This window comes from Sceloporus undulatus, chromosome 5, assembly GCF_019175285.1.
Source record: "Sceloporus undulatus isolate JIND9_A2432 ecotype Alabama chromosome 5, SceUnd_v1.1, whole genome shotgun sequence".
Classification (NCBI taxonomy): Eukaryota; Metazoa; Chordata; class Lepidosauria; order Squamata; family Phrynosomatidae; genus Sceloporus; species Sceloporus undulatus.
The window spans coordinates 362,311-380,939 of NC_056526.1; the positions used below are offsets into that span (position 1 = coordinate 362,311).

Consider the following 18,629-nt stretch of genomic DNA (forward strand, 5'->3'; position numbering starts at 1 on the left):
GGATCTGTTCTGGACCTCCTGCTGCGACCCACACCTGTGGGTCCCCAAGAGAAGCCAGAGGCTTCAGACTGCAATGTCGGGTTGTGACTGTGCTGCTCATGTGCCCTTGGCACTTCCACTTACTCCTTGGTGCCCGCTGCTTCCTCTTTGCCCAGAGAGAAGCGCAGCTACTGACTCTTGGCCTGTGTCCCTGGAGCCCTTCCCCCATGTGCCATGCGTTGACCCATGGCTGATGCCCTGTGGGGTCCCTGGCCCTGAAAGGACCAAAGCCAGAGTCTGTTGCCAGGGAGGTGCACTTGGGGGCTGAGTACCCCCACCCCGCTCCCTCTGCCTTCTTTTCTCCTCCATGCGCTCAAAGTTGCTGCGTCAACCAGCATCCTGACCCCCCCCCTCAACCTTCCAAGGCTGCTTCGTTTGCTTAACGAGGAGAGCATTTTGTGCTTCCTTGGATGTTGCTGACTTGCCTGCACAGCACTTTCCCCAGAAAGGGCTTTTCTGCTGCATTTGGGTGGGATTAGGGCGCCTTCAAAGGAGCACCTGCTCAGCCCCAGCCAGACAGGCAGACGGTCAGCCTGGTCTAAGTGCCGACGCCAGGCCTCCTTTGCTTGGGGTGGGATGCAGTGGGAGTGGGCATGGCTGGGATGTGGGGATGATGGAAGAGGCTCACACATGTCAAGGAGGGGAGGGGAGGCACTCAGATGGGAGGGACTGTGCCAAGGGGACTGGCAGGTGGGCCAGAGGCAGGATGCAGTTGGGTGCCATCCCAACCCACCCCCCAGTCTGCTAGTTTTGCTCCTCAAACTCTACTCCGTTCAGGAGGGGCCTCTTATGGGGCCATATTTCCTGGCTCCTGGCTTGGTCTGCCCAGACTGAGGCCAGACAGAGATTGGAGGGGTTGGGTTTGCCCCCACTTCAGATGCTCTCATGCCCACCATGCCCTTGGGGTGCAGACTCTAAACGTCCCTCCTTTCCACCCAAACACTCTGGGATCACCCTGAGAAAGGGAATCCTGGGCCCAGAGAGAGAGAAACTGGGGGGGGGGGGCTTTAAAGGGGGTCAGTGAAAGAATTACAGGGCAGGTGGCATTCACCAGCTCTCTGGTAGCCTCCCTGTCATCCCACTGGCTGGCAGGCCCTTTGCCCGGCTGCTGCTGTGGGAGTCCAGGCCCCCTCCTCATCTGCTGCCCCCCAACCCAATGCCAATGAGACCCTCCCCATGCACTCACAAGACATAAATCTCCCTAGTGCTGGACCCCGTTATGATTTTCATTGCTCACCTTCACCTCTGAATACTTAAATTTAAAACGTCTGCCATGTGGGAGGCAGTTAGTAATTCCAGCTTCAGTTTTGTTGGGGAAGGAGGGAGGGGTAACTGGGGGGGGGAGAGAAGCCATGAGAAGCCCCTCGGAAGTTGGGATCAGGCTGGGGGGTTTTAAGATGCAGTAAGATAAATACCCCATGGATGGAGTTATTCTAATCGGACCCGTTCTGTCTCCTGATCTGTTGGCCTCTGTGATGGTTATGGCTTTTATGTTTCTGCATGTTTCTGTGGCAGTAAATCATCTCTCTTTTTTCAGTTAGAAGGGCTGGGATGATCCACAGGGAGCGGATTCACAGAGAGCCCACCATGCTTCTTGATGTGGCCCTCTGCCGGCTCTGGAGTCTCTCTTGGCTTCTTTCTGGGGCTCTGTGGGCAAGTGGTCACTGTGTGCCAGGAGCCGGCTGTGTGGTAAAATGCTCCTGTCCGGCTCTCTGGTCACTTGGACACCTGAGGCAGCTGGGAAGGGGACTAAAAAGCCCACATGCTGAAATCAGTGGCCCAGAGGGAGAGCCAGCAGCAAAAAGGAAGAGCGCTGGCCACACTCCACAAAGCCGCCCACTGCAGCCACTATGTCCCCCAGAGGAGGGGGCATGAGGCCCAGAGGGCCACAGAGGGGCCCCAGCCACTTGCCTCCCCCCATCAGGGTCCACAGAGCCAGAGAAGAGTGCCTGAGTGGGGTCCCATGTGCCAAGCCACTGTGGCCATCGAGGCTGTGCTCCGGACTCCCTGTTTGGCCCACATCTCGCAGAGGAGATGCCATCTGCAGGCCAGGCCCATGGGCGAGGGGCAGTGGGAAAATGCCCCACTGGGCAGAAGGGCAATGACCCTGTAAGGAGCTTCACTGCCCAACTTTGGTCCAGCTGACATTCCCAAGGGCTTCCAGAGGGGTAGCCCCATAGAGCTTCTGGGTATTTGTGGTGCACATACCAGGGAGCAAGTGGTGTGATTTGCAAGGGAAGCATCTCTTGTGGCCCTGGCACTTGACCTGAGTCTTGGCGAGAGGGGTCTGGACATAGTCTTCTCCTGTCATCTCTGTGCCAGGCTGTGCCCAGGGACCACCACTTTGAGGGTCCAGAGAAGTGCCAGTGGACAGAGGGAAGGGGGGAGCTGGACAGGGAGGTCCCAGGGGTGTTGAGAGTCCCCAAGCAGGGGTCCATGGGGGTGGGCATCCCTGCCCTTCCTCCTTAGGCTGCCTCTTGGCGCCTACACCCCACCCCCCTTTGTGCCTCCTTTTCCCAGCGCAGCCACCGCATCCGTTTAAAACCAGCGTCTTTGCTAAGTGCTTCATTTTATGCATCAAAAGCCTTTTCACAACTGAGTGAAGCCCAAATGGCAAGAGTGGAAGGGAGCCGGGGAGGGAGAGGCGGCCGCAGACGCCACACGCAGAGAGCAGGGAGAGGACCGGCTTGGGACCTGCCACAGAGCGCCAGACCAGCTGCCCAGCCTTCTCCCCAGCCTTCTTCCCTGCATGGGGTGCCCACTCTCCTCTGCCCAAGGTCTCTGGGCCCAAGGCTTGCTAACCCATGAAACTGTGGGTATTGGATGGGTCTGGGTATGTCCCCAAGTTATAAGGGCACAGCTGCCAGGGCCTGGCTGTTAATAATAATAATAATAACAACAACATTTATTTATATCTCGCCTCTCTACAAAATGCAACCGAGGCGGCTTAAAAGATTAAAATATACAGTCAGAACCCTCAACCCTGTTGGAAAAGGCCATTGCAGTGCTGGGGGACCTTGGAGGTCTTGGCTGCCTCAGGCCGGGGGGGGGGGCATCCTTGGCCAGCAGGTGACTCCTCTGTGGGGTGGGGAGGCTTAGTAATGGCTGACTCATCTTTTGTCCTCTCCCCCATTGAAGGCTCACTCCCAGGCCAGGGGCTCATACAGATACTTTGAGCCCTTCTCCTAGGGCTGCTTCCTTCCTGGTGGGCTACCAGTAGAGCAGAGAGCCAACGCTTCCCCTGTGTGGCAGGCATCTCCTTGCTGGCCTCTCCCTTCTCTGGGGACAAAGGGTCACCCCCTTGGAAAACCAAGGGTGGGCCAGGATGGCAGCACATCTCCCCCTCTGCCCAATGTCGTTGCCTCTTGCATCCACCTGCGTGAGGGGGGGGCTTCATTCACTTCCCCACCCGCTTGACATTCACAGCACTGGTTTGGTGGGGCCAATTTCTGGGTGTATGTTGGGCAGGAATGGGCCACACACCACTCCCTTCTTCTGCTGGTCTTCAACAACTGCAGCACTTTGGCATCAGAGCCCCCCACCCTTGCCCCCCTGAGTCCTTAGTGGAGGTGGGAGCTCTTTTCCTGGTCAACCCTGACATCAGGAGCAATGGGGCTGAGGGGAGGCTGTGCCCGCTGAGCTCAGTGGCTGCTTGATTGCCATTCTGGGGTCTCCTGGGCCATGCCAGGATCCTGCCTGGTGATCCCTGGGAGTAGGGGTGGGGGTTGTCAACCCTTCTTTGGCATCCTCAGCCTCCCTGCATATTTAGATGCCCACTTGATGGCTTAATCAAGCTTGAAGCAGCCTAATTGGATACAAGTGGGAGGTTTTGGAGAGGTTATAGCGTTGACCTTGCTTGCACTGCAGAGGAGCCCAAATGGCAGCCAGGTAGGAGGAGTCGGGGAAAGACCTGGAAGGTGGTTCCTTGCATGTGAACGCTCCTTTCTGGAAGATCTCTTACTCTTCTTAATTTTTGAGCAACTCTTTTTATAGCACCCATTCTCAGAGTATCTCAGGGAGGTGCATGTGGGACCTCCACTCTGATCTCCTTACTGCAGCCTTTTGGGGCTCTGAGGAGAGGCTGAGTCAAAGAGTGACAGGGCCACCCGGGAGGTTGCCACGCGCCATCTGTGGAAATGCTCCCGGGGTCCGGAGAGTGTCCTTCTGGCCCCATGGATCTGGCAAGCTCTGCTTCACAGTTTCCAGAGCAGTCTCTTGGGGAGGGGGGTCTCAGTGGGCTTTATCATAATGCAACTATGGATGAGGGGCCCGTGCATGGTGCCCAGCCAGCACAGGCAGCTTGCGCCCACTCCAGAGACAGGGGCCAGTGCCCTCAGATGCCCCTGTCTTGCGCCTGCCGCCAGGCATGTCCTGGGCAGCGATTGATCGCCTGCTGTGTCTCTGGCAAGGGCAGCCCCTGAAGCAAAGTCATGTGCCGCTTGATCCTGGGATCGCAGAGCCCATCGATTTTGAATTTGCTCAAGTGCCACTGCCCCGGGCAGCAGCTGGGGAGGGGTTTAATGTTCACAGTGCCCTCCTGGGCCCAGGCTGGGAGGGCTGGACTGGCAGGCAGCCTTCTGGGGGAAGGAGGGTGGGAAGGAGGATGGGTGGGTGAGGGTCTCCCCTTGTGTCAGGAGGCCAGCACCAAAGGGGAGGGGGCTCTAGGGACCTCCCCCACCCTCGGCATAGTCCAGGCCCTGCCTGGTGCAGCAGCATAATGGCACTTGTGGTGAGCATAGACCAAGGCCTGCCAGTCCCGCCATGGCTGCTTCTCAGGCTCCCTGGCACCAGCCTCTTTGCCACTACCATTATTGCCGGTGTGTGTGTGCCCATGGGTGTGCCATGCTTGACCCTGCCTGTGCTGCTCAGCGGGCCTGCTAACTCACCGCTTTGTCCCTCCTGCAGGTGGAGGTGGAGGTGGAGAGCATGGACAAGGCCGGGAACTTCATCGGCTGGCTCCATGTCGACGGCTCCAACCTCTCCGTAGCCCTGGTAGAGCAGGCTCTCTCCAAGGTCCACTTCACAGCTGAGCGCAGCAACTACTACAAGTCCCTTGTGGCTGCGGAGGAGGCTGCCAAGCAGAGGAAAGAGAAGGTATGCATACCCCCGCCCCATTCACAGCAGCTGGCAGGTAGCATCTGCCCCATGGGCACAAAGGGGGCAGCTGCTTTATGCTTCCTGCAGCCATCCCATTCCAGGAGCATAGGTGCGTGCCCACCCACTGTGGGCTCCCAGCAGCCCCTGCTGCCCTCTGAGAGGCAGGGGGCCAAGTGGGCTACTCCCTGTGCCCACTCCCCAATCTCCCCTGGGCACTGGTTGTGCCAGGGCTGCACCTTGACAAAGTCCAAGGCCTTTGCCCAGCCCCTTCGGCAGAAGTAGCTGCTCTGTGGGACCCTCATGCTGCATGGGGGGGGGGGCAAATGGGAGCTAAGAACCCAGTCCCCCAGGCCCACCCCACAACTGCTGGGTGCTCTTCTCTGTTCACCTCTTCTCAGCCTCCCACTCTCGCCACAAGTCAGCCAGCACAGCAGAGACCCTGGTGCGCTGGGCAATGCCTCCTCAGGCAGCCTCCACTAGGGCAGGGAAGCCACCTGAGTGCCCCCAGCCCAATTTTTAAGTCCTGCAGTCAGGAGTGGGGAGAGGATGCCGCCTCCCTCCCTTTGGAGGCCTTCTTTGGCTCCTCCCTGGAAATGCCTGGGGGGATTTTCCCCATGGAGGGAAGGCAGCCGGGGATGCAGTTCCTCTGAGTCCTCCTCTTTCTTGCCTGTCCCCCAAGAGCCCCTGTCAGCCCCTGCTAGGGGAGTGGACTTCCCCTTTAGGACCCCCCCCCCAGCAGTTCTTTTGAGGGATGCCCTTTGTGGCCTCTGATACAGAGGGCTCCTTGGGGGGGTATGTAGGTGACCTGCAGCCAGACCACCAGGGCCAAACAGAGGGACACACCATCTGCCTGCCCCATGGGGACCCTTGCCAGTGTATGGGCATCACCCTGGGGCAACCTCAGGTGGAGGCTCACAAAAGAGGCTGGGCATGAGAGGAGTCCTCCTCCTCCACAGGCCGCTAGGGCGGCCCCATGCTCCTGAAGGATTCCTTCTGCCCAGCCCTGGGAGCCAGTGACCAGCTGAGATGGCTGGGCGGCTAGTGAAGGCTGGGAGACTGACACAGCCATATGCCCCGTCAGTGCCTGTCGCTGCGGCAGATGATGCCCAGGCGTATGAAGAGCACTGAGGTGTGCCGGGCGGGGGGAGTAGCCAGTAGGAACCAAGGAGCCGTCCCAAGAACCAGAGAGTCCTTCCTCCCTCCCTCTTCCCTCCAACTTAATGGGGCTTCTTCCGGCTGGGCCTGCAAAGCGCCGACTCCCCCGAGGGCTCCTGGCACCGTTTGACTTAATTCCTCCCTTAATTAAATCAAGGGCCGCTGCTGTGCCTCTGGGGGAGCAGACACGTCACCCGCCATTTGTGGTGCAGGGACAGAGATTCCCGCTGAAGGTGGGCACCTGCTCTCAAGGGGGTGTCAATCCCAGCCTGTCCGGGGGCTGCAGGATGGGGGCATAGGGCAGTACCCACCACCACTGGTTCCACCTTCTGTGGATCTGCGTAGTAGGTCCACTTCTGTGGCTCCCAGGTACCGGTGGTGGAGGCAGGGCCACAGAGCCTCCATCTTGAGTCAGCCTTGCAGGGGTATGCACCCAAGGGGCCCGGGGCAGTCCTGGAGCAGCACTAGCTGCTAGGACCCCCTCTCTTCCTTCCTTCTTCAATCTTTGCCCCCTGAGCTTGGGGGATTCTGGCTCAACCGATGGAGCCCCCCTTCTTCCCTGGCCTCCTGCCTGGCAGCATTTGCACCCAGTCCCAGGGAGAGGAAGGAGGAGGGGACATTCCCTTCCTGGGCTCACCCTTGGAGCCTAGTTGGGAAGGGGGAGGCCTTTCTGCACCCTCCTGAGGGAAAACACACACATTTTTGGGCACCCCTTCTCACCCACTGGGGCAGTGCCAGGTGGGGCACTCCAGGAACTTTGTGTCAGGTTCCCCCTTTTGGGGGCAGACTGGTCCCCTGCTCTCCAGAGCAGGGATGTGGAAGTGGAAGGTGGGGGAGGGGGGATGGGAGGGAGGGAGGGAGAGGGCATGCAGCAAGTCCCCCCCTTCCCTTTTTTTCTCTCTCTCCCCTCGGTGCTTGGTTGCCCACCCAGAGACTCAATTGGACTTGACAGGCTGTCGCCTTGAATCAGGGCTGCGGCGGTGCTGGCTGCTATGGCATTGGGGGGATGGCAAGGCAGGATTGCCACCTGGCACAGTTGGGAGATGGGCGGCAGAGGTGGGTGTGTGAGCCAGAGCATCCCCCGACTCTCCCCCACACCCCCCAGGGCCAGGGAGCCCAGGGGGGCAAGCCACCCTCCCCTACAACACAGCCAAGAGGGAGGCACCCTTTTCTGCCCCGCCTCCATGGGCACCTGAGGATCCTCTATACTAGGGGGGTCATTCTGTGGAGGGGGCTGGACCCAGGAGGCGCTGCTCCCTTGGCCTCATGCTGCCCCCAAAGCTCAGCCCAGGGGGGCAGTTGGTCAGCTTGGGGCCCACCCTGAGAGGGATCCATGGCTGCTTCCCCCAAGTGTGCCCCCAGGGAGCTTCTCCAGCCATCCTGACCCATCCAGGAGTCAACCTAGCAGAAACCCCTCATCCCAACGCCACTCCCAGCCTGCCCTCCTTCGCCTCCAGAGCCCTATTGGCATCTTGCAAAATCTCTAACCCCCTTCCCACCCCCATTCTTGCCCCCCAGGTGTGGTTGCAGTATGAGGAGCCCCCCACTGAGGACGTGGTGGCTGTGCCAGAGGAGAAGGAGCGCACAGCCAACTACAAGCCTATCTTTGTCACAGAGATCACAGATGACCTCCATTTCTACGTGCAGGATGTGGAGACGGGTAACGGGGGGCAGAGGTTGGCAGTGGGGGTTGGGGGGTCTTCTTCCTTCTCTCCCTCCCCACCATGACCATAGGTCCCCTGGCAGCAGCCTCGCTGTCCCAGAAGGGCACCTGCTGGGGGGGGGGGGGCTTGTGCTCATGAGGTGTGCGAAGGAAAAACTCTTTGCTTTGGGACCCCCATGGGTTGGCTCAGCCCCCTGCACCAATGGATGAAGCTGTGAGGCAGCCCAGCCCAGCCCATATGGACCAAGAAGGCACTGCTTCTGCTCCCACCTGGGCACCTGAGGGGTCCGGAAGGGTTTGGCTGACCCAGCTGTGAAGGATCCCACTTTCTGCTGATTGCCTCTGGCACCCAGAGTTTTGATGACCATGCCTCTGCCTGCTTCAAGGGAGACCAAGAGGGTCAGCCCTCCCAGGCCCTGGGGTCTCCCTCCTTCCACTCCCTGGAGCCCCTCATACCACCCTGCTCCATATCTTTTATAACCCAAACCCTGCTGAATCATTCAGGGCAATGCAACCCAGAAGCCTCTGCACCCATATTCAAGACCGGCTGGTGTTGGTGGTTGGGTTCTTTGGAGTGGGTGCATCTCATTGGGTGCGGGGCAGTGCAGGCCTGGCATGGGTAACATCCCTGGGAGCAGGAGGGCAGCAGAGGAGAGGCAGGGGGTGCTGTGCTTAGGTGCTCAGGTCTCAGTGCCAGACCCTAAAGGCAGAGCCATTCTGATAGAGAGGGCTGGCACACAGTTATGTGCCATGGCTGCTTCTCAGGCTCTCTGGCACCATCATCTTCGTCACCGCCATCTTTGCCGGTGAGCCTGGAGGCATGTCAGCATTTGGTAGGGGAATAGTTTTGGGAGGAGGTCCAGCAGGATTCCCAGTGCTTTAGGGGTGCTGAGGGGGAAAGTACCCATCCCTAAGCCTTCTCGCCCTGGTGCTGTTCTGGAGGATGTGCCCTCTTGCCCCCCCACCCTGTGCCATCATGGTTCCATATGTGTGGGGGAAGGGAGGCTTGGTGCAGACCCCCCCCCAATCACTCTGGCACTCAGTCCCTCCCACCCCCCACCCCCCGCAGGGACTCAGTTGGAGAAGCTGATGGAGACCATGCGGAGCGAGATTGCTGCCCACCCGCCTGTCGAGGGTTCATTTACGCCACGCCGGGGGGACTACTGCATCGCCAAGTTTGTTGACGGAGAGTGGTGCGTTGGGACTGGGGGCTCTGAGGGTGGGGGGAGGGTCTGGCAGAGGGGCCAGGAGCCATGTTTGTGTGGGACGCCCTCCCAGGAATCCCCTTTCTTCTGTGGCTGGAATCTGGAAGGGGGCCCAGTGACTGGTGTGCATGGTTGCAGATGCCAATGCTTAGGTGAGGGGTTCTAGGGTGTCACATCAGGTGTGGGGGCCACAAAAGGGTGATGGGGGTGGCACATCTCACCCTCATAATTCTGCATTCCCCCCCTGCAGGTACCGTGCCCGTGTGGAGAAGGTGGAGTCTCCAGCCAAAGTGCACGTCTTCTACATTGACTATGGCAATGTGAGTGTACCTGGTGGGGCTGGGCAGAGTAGTCCAGTTGGGCACCTGTGCCCAGAGCTCCCATCCCTACTGGGCACTGGGGCAGCCTCTTACTCCTCTGTGCCCCAAAGGTTGCAGGGGGATCTGGGGTCAGGCTGCCCACCAGCTTCTGAAAATAGGCAGGGACACTTGGGGCCAAGTGATCATGGCATGGGTTGGGGTCCAGGAGGGCTGGAGGCTCACCGGTGGGGGCCAGGTAGGCCCAGGCCAGGCTAGGAATGTGTCCATACAGGGCATCTATGACTCTGGCATGGCAGTGAAGAACAAGGACCTACAGATAAGGGAGTTCAGGACAGATGGGAGTTTCTCAAAAGGGAGATACTGAAGGCACAATTTAAAACAGTTCCAGTGAGGAAGAATAATGGGAGGTGTCTCAAGAAACCAGGATGGATGACTAAGGAACTTCCAATGGAGCTAAGTTTTAAATGGAAGATGTATAAGAAATGGAAAAACAGAAATCACCAAAGAAGAATTCAAACAAATAGCAGGCATGTTTTGGGGTAAAGTCAGAAAAGCCAAAGCACAGAATGAAGTCAGGCTTTCCAGAGAGGTTAAGAACAACAAAAAGGGCTCTTTTGGATATGTCTGTCCACAGCAAAAGGAAGAAGGAGGAAACGGTGGGGCCACTGCGTGGAGAAGATGGCAAAATGCTAACAGGGGACAGAGAATAGTGGAATTTCATAGTAGAGGAATACCTGGTTAATCTAAATGAATTTAAGTCTCCTGGACCAGATGAACTCCATCCAAGGGTACTAAAAGAACTGGCAAATGTCATATCGGAGCCATTGTCCATAATAGTCTTTGAGGACTCCTGGAGAACAGGAGAAGTCCCAGCCGACTGGAGGAGGGCAAACATTGTCCCCATTTTCAAAAAGGGGAAGAAAGAGGATCCCTACAATGATCCTCCAGTTAGTCTGAGATCAATCCCAGGAAAGATTCTGGAGCAGATCCTTAAAGAGAGAGTCTGTGAACATCTAGAAGGCAATGCCATCATCACAAAAAGTCAACATGGGTTTCAGAGAAACAAGTCATGCCAGACAAACCTAATCTCTGTCTTTGATAAAATGACCATCTTGGTAGATGAAGGGAATGCTGTGGATGTAGTAGATCTTGATTTCACTAAGGCCTTTGACAAGGTTTCCCATGATATTCTTGCAAACAAGCTTGTAAAAGGTGGGCTAGACAAGGCAACTGTTACATGGATTTGTAAATGGTTGAGCGGCCGAACCCAAAGGGTGCTCAACAATGGCTCCTTTTCATCCTGGAGAGAAGTGACCAGAGGGGTGTCCAGTGGGGCTCTGTCCTGGGCCCAGTGTTATTCAACATCTTTATCAATGACTTGGATGACAGAATTGGGGGAATACTTATCAAATTGGCAGACACCAAATTAGGAAGAGTAGCTAATACTCCAGAGGACAGGATCAAAATTCAAAATGATCTGAATAGACTAGAAAGCTGGGCCAGAGCTAACAAAATGCAATTCAACACGGAGAAATGTAAGGTACTGCACTTAGGGCAGAAAAATAAACTGCATAGATATAGGATTATGGGGGACACCTGGCTGAATGAAAGTACGTGTGAAAGGGATCTAGGAGTCCAAGTAGACCACAAGTTGAATATGAGTCAACAGTGTGCTGCGGCAGCTAAAAAGGCCAATGCTATTTTTGGCTGCATCAATAGAAGTATAGTGTCTAAATCAAGAGAAGTAATAGTGCCACTGTATTCTGCTCTGGTCAGGCCCCACCTGGAATAATATTGTGTCCAGTTCTGGGCACCACAATTCAAAAAGGACATTGAGAAACTGGAGCCATGTGTCCAAAGGAGGGCCACTAAAATGGTGAAAGGTCTGGAAACCATGCCTTATGAGGAAGGACTCAGGGAGCTGGGGATGTTTAGCCTGAAGAATGGAAGGTTAAGAGGTGATATGATGGCCCTGTTTAAATATTTGAAAGGATGTCATATTGAGGAGGGAACAAGCTTGTTTTCTGCTGCTCCAGTAACTAGGACCCGGAACAATGGATGCAAGCTGCAGGAAAAGAGATTCCAGCTCAACATTAGGAGGAACTTCCTGAGAGTAAGGGCTGTTTGACAGTGGAACATGCTCCTTCCTCTGAGATTATAGTGGAGTCTCCTTCCTTGGAGGTCTTTAAGCAGAGGCTGGATGGCCATCTGCTGGGGATGCTTTGATTGGGATTTCCTGCATGGCAGAAGAAGGGGGTTGGACTGGATCAGGGCCCTTGCGGTCTCTTCCAACTCTATGATTCTATGAGAGTCCTCCGCCCCAGATGGCTTAGGGCATCATAAGGAGTCTCCCTTCCCACGTTGCCCTCCCCAGAGACCCATGGCTCTGCTTACTGGCTGGGGGGGGGGGCTGCCATATAGCTTCACCCTAATGGGCGGAGCAGAGCCTGAAGTCTGGGCCAAAAGGAGCCCCCTTTCTGCCACCCATAGTCTGTGACAAAAATGGTGGGATTCTGCAACACTGCTGACTCCTGAAATCAAGCATCTTTGCGAGGGTCTCCTGATTTTGAACCATTGTGCCCAGTTCCTCCCCCCGTTTGCAGAACTTACTCTGCCACCCCTCATCGACTGGTCAGCTGGTGAGGAGCAACATCCCCTCCGTAGCCTAACTGGTCAGCTCTGTGGTTTGTTTGGCTCAGGACAGGGGTCAGCTTTTGGGAGGAAGGGTCTCTTAGCCCAGGGGACTCCAGTACCACCTTTGCCCTGGGAGTGGCAAGAGTGTGGTCAGCCCTACTTCCCCCAGTGTATGTGTTCCACCTTCCTCTGTGCTGTCCCCCACTTTCTGAGCAACTTCCTCTCTTCCCTCTTCTCTGAGCAGAAGGAGACGCTGCCCTCCACCCGCCTGGCCGCCCTGCCCCACGCGTTTAGCACTCGTGCCCTGCCAGCTCAAGCCACTGAGTACAAGTTTGCCTTCATCCAGGTGCCCCAAGATGTAAGTGCCTGGCGAGTGGGGTGCCACAGACAGCCATGGGTGGGAAATGGGCTGCTAGAAAGGCAGGAAGAGGAGGGAAGGGCCACAATTGAAGCTGACGCCCCTCTCTCAGTGTTGGGGGTGGGAAGGAACCCACAGAAGGGGACCCTGGCCCAGAAAATGGTGCCATTCCATTCCAGCTGCCCCCAGGAGATAATCAGAAGGCTTCCTGTGCCCAGCCAAAGGTGGGCAAGGGGGCGGATGCCCAGTTCCTATGCTCTGGAAGCAGGAAGGACTGGCAAAGCCCAGAGAGGGGAAACCCAGTGCCCCTCTTCAGTGGTCCTGTGTGCCCATGCAGAATGGGCACCTAATACTGAAGACCAAGGGGGCGACCCACAACAAGCTGGGTAACAAGGCACTGGCCCTCAGCCGCCGCCCCCCCGCCCCCGCAAGTGCCTGGCATCCTTCCATTTTTTCCCCCCCCCCCCCCCCCCCCAGGAGGAGGCCCGTGCGGACGCAGTGGACAGCGTGGTGCGGGACATCCAGAACACGCAGTGCCTGCTGAACGTGGAGCATGCCGGGCCCAGCTGCCCCCACGTCACCCTCCAGTTTGCTGACTCCAAAGGGGACGTGGGTCTAGGGCTGGTGAAGGAGGGGCTGGTCATGGTGGAGCCCCGCAAGGAGAAGCAGTTCCAGAAAGTGGTGCGTCTGACCCCCCAACACTTGTCCAGAATTTGGCCCAGGATTGGGGAGGGGGCCGGGAGGGGCCCAGCACTGAAGGGGGGGTCATTGTTTCAGGGGGGAGAGGGGCAGCAGGGCAAGATCCCTAGCCAAGTTGCCTGGCTCCCTGCCTGGCTCTCAGGCACCATCTTCTCCCGGCAGGTGACGGAATACCTGAACGCCCAGGAGGCAGCCAAGAGCGCCCGGGTGAGTCCACAGCCGCCTGGCCTCCTTGGCCCAAGATGGTGGGGGGGTGCATTCGGAGACAGCGTGGGAGAGACGGGGCCGTAGCTCTGGGGGAATGAGATGGAGTTGGAAAGGGGAGTCCCTGGATGGAAGAGGCAAGGGAGGGTCTGCCTGACCAAATGCCTCCATTCATCCCACCCCCTCTCTCTTCCTCTCCTGGTAGTTGAACTTGTGGCGCTACGGAGACTTCCGGGCAGACGATGCGGATGAATTTGGCTATAGCCGCTGAGTGACCACCTGGCCCTGTCCAGACCCAGCTGTCCTCCTGCCTGGCCTGGCCGCCTGAACCCCTGCCTCATCCCTGCTCCTGGCGCCCCACCAAGCCTCTTCTGGGGTTGGCGAGGGGGCTCAGCGTGCCTTCAGAGGAGGCAGACGTGGGGGGCTTGGCGTGGGGAGAGGGTACCCTTGGACTCCCCCATTGGCCCCCCCATCGAGACCCCTTCCCCCTTCTGGGCAAGTGGAGGGAGGGGGAGACGTTGGTTGCGCAAAGCTTTGTAAGCAAATAAAATTAGTGAGAAGCTGGGCCAAGCGGTGTCATTCTGGGGGTGGAAGGCCACAGTGGTGCCCACTGAGCCCAATTCACACTGGGGGCTGTGCTTGCCACTCCCTGCTGTCACCCTTCCTCACACATCCCTCCTTCTGATCTCCCCTGAAGGATGCTGAGGTAGCTCTGGGCCTCAAAGCTGGTGTTGTGGGGGGAAGGTCCCTGCCCCTTGCCCCCCCATCCCATGCAAGCCCCCCCAACACACACACACCACTGAGAGCCTTTTTTCCACCAACAGCAGAAGAGCCCTGCTGAGGAGGAGGAGGAGGAGGCCTTTGCAAGGTCCAAGCAGGGCAGAGAATAGGCCTCCTCTGGGTCCCCAAAGGGGCGGGGGGGGGGGGGAATATTGACCAAAGCAGACAAGAGAGTGGCAAGAACAAGGGCAGAACTAACACTTAATGGTCTGCGGATAAATATTTCCTGTGAAAAGGAGCTGAGGGAGGGGGGAGGAAGGCCATAGGAGATCCAAAGAAGGGGAAGGCTTTGGAAGGGCAGCCAGGAACTGGGCCACAGCTAGGATTGCCCATGTGGTTGTATTTCATTTTCTGTGTATGCTTGTGAAAGCTGGAGAGTGAAGAAAGATGACGGGAAAAACCACAGAGACGTAGAGTGGGAAGGGCCCCCGGGGGCCATGGGGTCCAGCCATGGGGCTCAATGCAGGCTCCTCAGTTAGCTCATCCTCAATGACAGGGACCTGTCCAGCTTCTTGGAGGAGGCCCCACCACTTCTCTAGGCAATGGGTTCCATTGCTGGACCACTCTCATTGCCAAGGAGTTCCTTCTGATGGTCCATCAAAGTCTACCCTCCTGTCTCTTAAAGCCATGGGACCTGGCCCTCCCTTCTGGGACGGCAGGGAACAGGCCTCTCCCTCCTCTGTGGGGCAGCCCATATCCAGCACTAAGTCCTCCTCACCAAGCAGAAAACGCCCAGCTCCTTCACCCCATAGGTTTTCTTCTCCATCCCTCTTGCTCTTCTCTAAACCTTGTCTCCAACTGGTCCATTTCCTTCCTAAATTGAGACCACCAGAACCGAACCCAGGACTCTAGATGAGGCCCACCCAGGGCAGAATACAGTGGGGCAATGCCTTCCCTTGTGAATCGACCCACTGGAGACATGTTGCTGGAGGGGAGTCCTGCAAATACCCCAGACTGCCAAAAGGACAGATCAATGGGTCCGGGAGCAAACCAACTGTCCATAGACATCCAAAGGAGCAGCAGAGTGGGGAGGTCAGATTTTGGCCACATTAGGAGATGGCATGACCCACTGGAAAAGGCCCTTGCGCTTGGGAAAGTGAAGGCAGGAGGAAAAGGAGGAGGAGGAGGCTGCATTGCGGAGAATTGCTAGGAGAGCTACGGCAATAAAGGGGCCACAGCTGCCGCCCTGGATTTGCAAGACCTGAGAAGGGCAGCTAATAATCCCAGGATCCCTTGGAGGTCTCTCATTTGGAAAGGAGAGCCTCATTCAGCAGGTAACAACAACAACAACGACAACTCATTCTCCTCATTGATCCACTCAGGCCTGATTTCCCCATTCAGCCGAATCTTGAAAAGCCGGCCAGATGAGTCCAGGGGCTACGTGACGGATTCCGTTTTTGAACACTTTCCCACATAAAAGCTGGTTAGCAACGAAACCTGATTAGGAAGCCATGTTCTGCCAGCTCACTTGGTGCTAGAAGCAGGGATTGTTTTACAGCGGAAGAGGAGGAGGAGGAGGAGAAACCGGGGCTAGCCAATGGCCATCTCAAGCGGTGCTGTCTTTCTGACCATCTCTGGCCGGTGTCATCTCATTCCAATGACCCATGGAGTTGGCCAAATAAACTCTGCCCACCCCCATCACATTTTCCTTCAGCCCCCAAATTTCTAGCCTTCCAGAGAGTGAGGCACTGAGCATCCTTCACATCTGGACCCTTTTGCTGTGCCCTTTGCCTTTTCTGGGTCACTTTGCCTGCTGCCCTTTTGCTCCAGAGGCCCCAAATGCCATTTCTAAACGCTCAGATGAAGCTCCAAATGTTAAGGCAATGGTAGAAATTTGGGAACAAGAGAAATGCCAATTTGGAGGGGAGGTTCTTATTTGGGGAAAGTGTTCTCATTTTGTGCCCCCAAACCCTGATGGTTCAGGTTCCAAAATGGTAGGAATATGTGAGGAGAGGGGGAGATGGCAGAATGGGTGCCCATGTGGCTGGGTTGGGGGGGGGGTCTGAGTGGTACAGTCAGCCATCCCTGTCTATGCATGTCTATGCAACCTATGGATGGTTGCCTCCATGGATAAGGGATCCAGGGATGGGGATGGCTAACTGTATAACTCAGGACCCCCCCCCCCCGCCCCAATCCATGGATTCCTTATCCCTGGATGCAGCCATCCATAGCTTGAAAATACTTAAAAAGTCATCATTCCAAAAGGCAAGCCTCGATTTTGCCATTTTATACAAGGGACACTGTTTTACAATGTCATTTTAACTAATGGAACTGAAGCATCCACAGATTTTGGCAACCAAGGGGGGTTCTGGAACCAAACTCCAGCGGATACCAAGGGCCCCACTGTACTTTCCCCTCCTGACCCACAGATCTTGCCTGAAGGGATTTCTTTGGAGGAGAATAAGGTGCAATGGCAGCCAGCTCTCTGTTTCCCAGAGGAAATGCATGCAGAAAGCTCCCCCCCCCCATCTTGCCAGAAGAAAGGAGCAATGGACCCCTTTCCTTATTAAAAGGACCCAGGCGTGTGGGGGGGGGGATGGAGTTGTTTGCACCTGGCCCACCCCTCATTCTTCTGAAGGCGCCCTTTTGAGAAGCCCCACAGAATGGCTCCCACCTTTCTCCTCTCTGATTCTAGGTTGGGAGCTTTGATTTAAATTCTCTTTCAAGCCTCCGCACAGATGCGCCTTTATGCGCAAGGAAGGGCCAAGTGGCCCCTCTGGGGACGGATGATGATGGACAGCTCTGGACTGTGGCTTCTGGTCTAGACCAGGCTCTTGCTTCCCTGGGCCTAAGCCCCACTGAGTCCTCCCAGCAAAGGAACACCTAGGATGGAGATGGTGGGCAGAAGCCTTTGCAAATGGTGCTGCTGACCAAGGAGTAATCGTCCCATTATCCAGGGCTTCATCTTCCATCCTTCAGCTGCAGCTCCGTGAAGAGCAGAAGAAAGCAAAAAGCTCCCAGAGAGCCCCTTCCTCCATCTCTTGGTCAAGCCTTTTGCGGGGAATAAAGTTGCTTTTGACTTCAAGGGGGGAAATGGACTTAAACAGGCATAAAATTACATTGCCCAGCCATGTCTTCCTTGCAGTTCAGCAGCAGAAGGAGAGAAGGGAGGAGGCATCAAAGGCCTTTTTCTACCCCCACCCCACCCCCTTTTGCTGTTATAGGACTTGCCTCATGGAATGGATGAGACATGGGGGGGTGGGGGAGAAAAGGATCCTTTCTGGGGGATTGCTCCTGCCCCCCCAACTAGGTGGCAGGGAGATCTGCAACACAGGCTTGGCCTGCAAATCCCCAGGGAGAGAAGGGCCATCCCTGTCCTGGCCTCTCATGGCCATTTGGGGGGCCTTGAGTTGGGAGGGGGCTGGGGGCAGAGACAGTGGCCCCAAAGCAAAGGAATCGCTGGCCAAAGTGCGGCACTGGGAGCCACTGGTGCTGACTGGGCCCTTCTGAGCAATGCACCTTGTTCCCCACCATCATCAGCCATGAAAGAGGTCAGCCAGAAGAGTTGAGAGGGAAGAAGAGGGGGGCCTTCTTGGTGACCCCTGCCTAGTCCTATGTACCCCTTTGTGGGACCTAGCCTTAGACCACCAGCGATGGCCAGAGCGGACTAGGCAGGGAGCTTACTGACCACAAGTGCCCCCCCTTGAACCCAATGGGGAAGCAGTGGGGTCTGGAGGGGGGGCGGTGGGTCAGGCCTTCCTCCCTGTTTGTGTTCACTTCTCAGAGCTGGGGGGGCAGCTTTTACAGGGGTCAATTCTGAGGTTTTCTGCCTGTTTATTTGGGAAGAAGGAGGTGGGGTGGGCATTTCAGGCCCATCCGACAGTGGGGCGGGAGGTGAGGGAGGCTGCCCCACAGCACTGGGGCTGAACCAAAGGTCAAGGGTTCCCTTCAGACCCACTCCATGCACCGGAGCTGAGTGACCAGTGGCCACCAAGCCCCTCTTCTGTGTTGGATCTGAATGGCATCTCTTGCCAAGGAGGGGGCAGCCTTTGGAAGAAGAGTTGAGGCAGAGTCCCAGGATGTGCGAAGGGACATTTGCGTGGCGCAGGTTAAGAGGAGGCATGGCTGCAAACAGAACCGCTCCATTTCTCTGCTTCATATCTCACCTCTGAATAAAAAGAGAAGCCATCCTTGGTGACTATTTTGCAAGTCCTCCCAGATTACTAAACTGGGGCTGTCTTACTTTGGCCACATCATGAGAAGGCGCGAATCATTGGTAAAGATGATATTGTTAGGAAAGATGGAAGGCAGGCGAAAGATGGGGAGACTGCCTGCCAGATGGATAGAGGACCTGGGCCTGAATTTGCAGGACGCAAAGAGAGCAGCGGACGCTAAGGGCTCTTGGAGAGGCCTCCTCTGGCCACGAATCAGACGGAGGGCTGTTGGCAGCACAGCAACAGTGGGATGGCTTCCTCAGGTCCCCTCAGGCTTCTTACTTAGATTTCTGTGTATGCTCAGACGCTAGGCGTTTCCTG

General features: G+C 56.8%; 1 protein-coding gene across 1 annotated transcript in view; it reads left to right on the top strand.

The window, feature by feature from the left end:
- The window catches only part of SND1 (staphylococcal nuclease and tudor domain containing 1), a 229,721-nt gene extending 215,782 nt beyond the window's left edge, over window positions 1-13,939 (top strand). Inside the window, exons 15-22 of the mRNA XM_042466503.1 lie at window positions 4,945-5,133; window positions 7,810-7,951; window positions 9,024-9,147; window positions 9,410-9,479; window positions 12,358-12,471; window positions 12,949-13,152; window positions 13,333-13,377; window positions 13,580-13,939. Of these exons, the coding sequence (XP_042322437.1) occupies window positions 4,945-5,133; window positions 7,810-7,951; window positions 9,024-9,147; window positions 9,410-9,479; window positions 12,358-12,471; window positions 12,949-13,152; window positions 13,333-13,377; window positions 13,580-13,645 (954 nt within the window). The 3' untranslated portion in view covers window positions 13,646-13,939. The remainder of the gene's footprint in view (window positions 1-4,944; window positions 5,134-7,809; window positions 7,952-9,023; window positions 9,148-9,409; window positions 9,480-12,357; window positions 12,472-12,948; window positions 13,153-13,332; window positions 13,378-13,579) is intronic.
- Window positions 13,940-18,629: the final 4,690 nt, after the last annotated feature.